General features: G+C 37.9%; 1 protein-coding gene across 1 annotated transcript; it reads left to right on the forward strand.

The window, feature by feature from the left end:
- The first annotated feature begins 2,325 nt into the window (after nucleotides 1-2,325).
- LOC132347310 (ribonucleoside-diphosphate reductase subunit M2-like) lies at nucleotides 2,326-3,594 on the forward strand. The gene has a single exon (XM_059893736.1). The coding sequence runs from the start codon at nucleotides 2,326-2,328 to the stop codon at nucleotides 3,505-3,507; it is 1,182 nt and encodes a 393-aa protein (XP_059749719.1). The 3' UTR covers nucleotides 3,508-3,594.
- Nucleotides 3,595-5,861: the final 2,267 nt, after the last annotated feature.

The following is a 5,861-nucleotide window of genomic DNA, read 5'->3' on the forward strand; positions in this document are numbered from 1 at the left end:
ATCAGAGGTGGGGCAAGTATTTTGGACTGACCAATAAGGACAGGAATTATGGTGTAAAGTTGACTAATCTGGATCAGTTTTGGGAAAGAGTATTGTTTTGCCACTTTTTTTTTTTTTTTTCTTGAGATGTGGAGCTTTGTACCACTGCAAGTATATTTATCTATTTCAAAGATTTTATGAAAATGGTTTTTAACAGCTCTCTTCTAGTTGTGTTCCCTCTTGCCAAACATGCTCAGTACTTAACAGCTCCCAGATTTTGGCACTTATAATTCTTTCTTTCTATTGTAATTCATGTGCTTTGCTCTCGTTCCTATCAGTAGGCTGTAAACTACCTGCCATAAGGACTGTTCAGCCTTGTATACTCCAAAGCACTAGGGATGGTGCCTGGATCAGAGCCCAGTAGATAATTATATTATCATTTGGTTAATTACTTAGTTTAAGCTAAATGTTTTTAAAGTAATGTTACCATTTCCTTGATGATATACACTTTATGGAGAGTGAAGTTTGAAGGCTGGAGGATTGAAACAAAAGGAAAAGGAGATCAAAACTCTAAACTAAATGGATAAAGCTTTTATATTGTTATTTACTCATTCCTGCACATGTAAGGCCAGACCTAGTTTAACTTTTATGTAGCCATATATATCACTAAAATTTGCATCAATTAGAGAGCAATCTAATGTTCTCTACCTTCAATTATTTGCCTTTTTCTAAGAAGAAATGAAGGCTGAATCTTATTGTCTTTGGATGAATCAAATTTATTTCCCAGAGAAGTCTGTTTGCCTTTTTCCCCATCTGCTTGACATGTACTTCCTCAAAGCCTTAAAGTTTCATGACTGTCTCTGGTAACAGAAATCCACTAAAAGATATTATTATCACAGCTGGCTTCCTGTTTATCCTGGAGGTCACTCATATTGGGAGCTACTTTCCTTCTGATAAAACCTACAAGAATGCATCGTGAAAGAAGGCAACTTAACTGTGTTGTTTAAAAACTTTTAACAAGGTTGATACAGAGGGAACATGCCTCAACATAATGTGTCATATGTGATAAGCCCACAGTTAACATTGTACTCAATGGTGTAAAGCTGAAAACATTTCCTCTAAGTTCAGGAACAAGACAAGGATACTGTCCCACCAGTTTTTGTAAACATAGTATTGGTTCTCCTAACTACAGGATTTAGACAAGAAAAAGAAAGAAAAGCAATGTAAATTGGAATGGAACAAGTATAACTGTCACTGTTTGGAGATGGCATGATACTCTACATAGAAAATCCTATAGATGCCACTAAAAATCTACTAGAACTCATCAATGAATTTAGGAAAATTGTAGAATACAAAATTAATATACAGAAATCTGTTGTGTTTCTGTACACTAACAACAAACTATAAGAAATAGAAATTAAGAAATCAATCCCATTTACAACTGCATCAAAAAGAATAAAATACCTAGGAATAAATCTAACTAAGGAGGTGAAAAACCTGTACTTGCAAAGCTCTTAGACACTGATGAAAGAAATTGACGATGGTACAAACAGATGGAAAGATATACTATGTTCATGGATTGGAAAAATTAATATTGTTAAAATGACCATACTACCTAAGGCAATCAACAGATTCAATGCAATCCCTATCAAAAATACCAAATGCATTTTTTACAGAACTAGAACAAAGAATTCTAAAATTCTTATGGAGAAACAAAAGATAGCCAAAGCAAACTTGAGAAAGAAGAACAAAACTGGAGGTATTATGCTCCCTGATTTCAAAACATACTACAGAACTACAGTAATCAAAACAGTATAGCACTGTCACGAAAACAGACACATAGATCAATGGAACAGAATAGAGAGCACAGAATTGAACCCACACTTGTGTGAGCAATTAATCTATGACAAAGGAGGCAATAATATATAATGGGGAAAATATAGCCTCTTCAGTAAATGATCTTGGGGAAACTGGACAGCTACATGTAGAAGAATCAAACTGGACTATTCTTTCACACTATGCACAAAAATCAAATCAACTTAGATTAAATACTTAAATAAAACGTATAGAAGGGAACATAGGGAGTGTGCTCTCTGACATCAGTCTCAGCAATATTTTTTGTGGATATGTCTCCTTGAGAAAGAGAGAAAAAGAGCAAAAGCAAACAAATGGGACTACATCAAACTAAAAAGCTTTTGCACAGTGAAGGAAACTATTAACAAACAAAAAGGCCTCCCAATGAGTGAAAGAAGAAATTTGCAAACAACAAATCCAATAATGGTTAAAATCCAAAATACAGCTCCCAGGACCTGCGCGCAACCCCACCTTGCCGAGCCGTACACAGCCATGCTCTCCGTCCGCGTCCCGCTCGCCACCATCGCTGACCCGCAGCAGCAGCACCCCCTCCAGCTCTCGCCTATGAAGGGGCTCAGCCTGGCGGACAAGGAGAACACTCCCCCGTCCCTCAGCGGGACCCGCGTACTGGCCAGCAAGACTGCGAGGAGGATCTTCCAGAAGCCCGCAGAGCCGCAGAACCCTAAGCTATCTGCCCCCAGTGTGGAGGAGGAACCACTTATGAAAGAAAACACCCGCCGCTTTGTAATCTTTCCTATCGAATACCATGATATTTGGCAGATGTATAAGAAAGCTGAGGCTTCCTTTTGGACAGCTGAAGAGGTGGACCTTTCCAAGGACATTCAGCACTGGGAAGCCCTGAAGCCTGAGGAGAGATATTTCATTTCGCATGTTCTGGCTTTCTTTGCAGCAAGTGATGGCATAGTAAATGAAAACTTGGTGGAGCGGTTTAGCCAAGAAGTTCAGATTACGGAAGCCCATTGTTTCTATGGCTTCCAAATTGCCATGGAAAACATCCATTCTGAAATGTATAGTCTCCTCATTGACACTTACATTAAAGATTCCAAAGAAAGGGAATTTCTCTTCAACGCTATTGAGACAATGCCTTGTGTAAAGAAGAAGGCAGATTGGGCCTTGTGCTGGATCGGGGACAAAGAGGCTACATATGGAGAACGTGTCGTAGCCTTTGCTGCAGTGGAAGGAATCTTCTTTTCTGGTTCTTTTGCATCGATATTCTGGCTCAAAAAACGAGGTCTGATGCCCGGCCTCACATTTTCCAATGAACTTATTAGCAGAGACGAGGGTTTACACTGTGACTTTGCCTGTCTGATGTTCAAACACCTGCTACACAAACCTTCGGAGCAGAGAGTCAAAGAAATAATCGTCAATGCAGTTAGGATAGAACAGGAGTTCCTCACGGAGGCCCTGCCAGTGAAGCTCATTGGGATGAATTGCACTTTGATGAAGCAGTACATCGAATTCGTGGCAGACAGACTTATGCTGGAGCTGGGTTTGAGCAAGGTTTTCAGAGTAGAAAATCCATTTGACTTTATGGAGAATATTTCACTGGAAGGGAAGACTAACTTCTCTGAGAAGAGAGTAGGCGAGTATCAGAGGATGAGAGTGATGTCCAGTCCGACAGAGAATTCCTTTACCTTGGATGCTGACTTCTAAGTGAACTGAAGATGTGCTCTTATTTTGCTGATTTTTCTTTTTTTCCTTCTCATCAAAAGAGAAAAAAATCAGCTACTTGAACTGTATTAACCAGCTACACCATAAATCACCCATAATGTTCATTAATGGCATGCTTAAAACTGTGTAGCTACCTCAAAATCAATCCTGTTAATGCTAGTGGGGTCACCTAGATTGAAAGCGTAGACAGAAGCTACTCGGATTCTTACGAAAGATCTTGTCCATGTTTGGCGTTTGCAAGCAGGCTGGCTGTGCACGACTTCACCCTGGCTCTTAACAGCACCTTCCTTGGCCTCAAAGTGTGGGGAGTCAAGAAAGTTTGATCCAGCAGGATTAAACAGTTACTACCACAAGGCAGTAGGAAGACATCAGACTCACTGCTTCAGATTTTAAAGCAGATTTTACAGTTTACTTATGATTTGTATATAAAACTGGCACTTTACACACAAATAAACATAGATTGTACTGTCAGGGTGAAGGCTTGATTTAACCTAAATTTGTTGGTTTCTACACCGAATACAAAAGTATTCTGTTTACCACTAACGGGAGCCAATTCAAGATTTACTAGGTGATCAAAGTAGGTTAAGCCTGTGTAAACTAAGGGTGTTATTTTTATTCTTTCTTTTCTTTGATGAATTGAAGAGCTTTTTAACTCAATCCTGTGCACACTTAGGTATCAGTATCAGCCAGGTGGTGCCACATAGAACACAGGTTGGTTTTGGGTTCTGTAGCCCATGTTGAGTATCACGGGATAAGAGATGTGAAGAAAGGAGATTCTTAACTTAGGTCATTAGGAACTGAAGTGTGATCCGGACTCACTGTGGGTAACCTGGGAGTGCGTGAGGGATGGTATCATTTAATTTCTCAAATTGTATGTCCCCCAACTTCAAGTTAGTATGAAAGATCCTTGAAGAGTCTTCCTAGCTGGGATCCAAGGTATTAACTTTGTAAATTGCTTTTCAAATCATCCTTGAATGAAAGGACCTATGTAAGATCTTTCTCCTATTAAGTGGTAAAACCAGGACTGAAATTGCTTCTCCTAAAAGTTGAGTGTTTATTCTGATTTTGTTTAATTTGTGTGTAAGTAGGTACTGTTGACTTAACAATTTGTACTTTACTTTTAAGTTAGAAAGTTGTTCTACTATACTTTTTAATATCATATCTGTAGTTCATACTTTGAAATAATTACCCAGTATTATTTTGCAGTTCATAATTGAGTGGATATTGTTTAGTGCAGTTGCTCCTAGGATTTGCCTAAATGTGAACATCATCTACTGGATTATTAAACTTCAGTAGAAAGCTAGTGTTATATGAATAACTAACACATGTTCCACTCAAATATTAATTTCAGAAGAAAGTATAAACTTAATAGATATATTTAATAAGGCTAGTTTGAATCAATCTGCCTTTATGTTCCCTCCCCCCTCCAAAAAACATGTTACGTGGAAGGTAGTGCATGACACACACCAATCCTTTGGCCATGTTTGTTAACACATTGTGTTGTGTGTTGGCTGACCACTGGCCTGTTCTACTGTCAGCCTTCTTCATTTATTGTATTAATATAAATGGTAAAATAGTCAATTTAAAAATTTCTGTAGTATGGAAACCTTTTCTACCTTTTAAATTATTGTTATAAAGTTAATCTAGATTTTATGGTCCTTACACTTGTGCAACACAAAAATAAACACTTTGCCTGGCGTTGTCAGGTACAGGTGGCACTTGGAAGCAGATTTTAGGACTCTACCTCCCATGAGCTGTGTGATACAAGCACTAGATTCTGCCAACTAAGATTCGGTTTTTTAATCTGTTTAAAGGGAAACAGATTTTGTCTAAAGCATTTCAAAGTCCTAATATTGAGTACTGCACAAGTGTCAATGATTTAAATAAAACCGTTCTCATGTCAAAAAAAAAAAAAAAATCCAAAATACACAAAGAATTCATACAACTCAACAGCAACAACAACAAACCAGTTAAAAACTGGGCAGAAGATCTGAAAGGGCATTTTTCCAAAGAAGACTTACAAATGGCTAACAGGTACATGAAAAGTTGCTTAACAACACTAATAAACAGGAAAATGCAAATCAAAACCACCGTGAGATATCACTTCACACCTTCAGAATCCCTATTATGAAAAAGACAACAAACAACAAATGTTGGCAAAGATGTGGACAAAAAGGAATCCTCATGCCCTGTTGGTGGGAATGTAAACTGGTGAAGCTACTATAGAGAACATTATTGGAGGTTCCTTTGAAAATTAAAAATAAATCCACCATGTGACTCAGCAATTCCACTTCTTGATATTTACTCAGAGAAAACAAAGACACTAATTTGAAAAT

Source organism: Balaenoptera ricei, chromosome 14, assembly GCF_028023285.1.
Source record: "Balaenoptera ricei isolate mBalRic1 chromosome 14, mBalRic1.hap2, whole genome shotgun sequence".
Classification (NCBI taxonomy): Eukaryota; Metazoa; Chordata; class Mammalia; order Artiodactyla; family Balaenopteridae; genus Balaenoptera; species Balaenoptera ricei.

What these genes read in the sequence shown, in the direction of transcription:
- LOC132347310 (XM_059893736.1), top strand. Translation starts at nt 2,326, where the DNA reads ATGCTCTCCGTCCGCGTCCCGCTCGCCACCATCGCTGACCCGCAGCAG.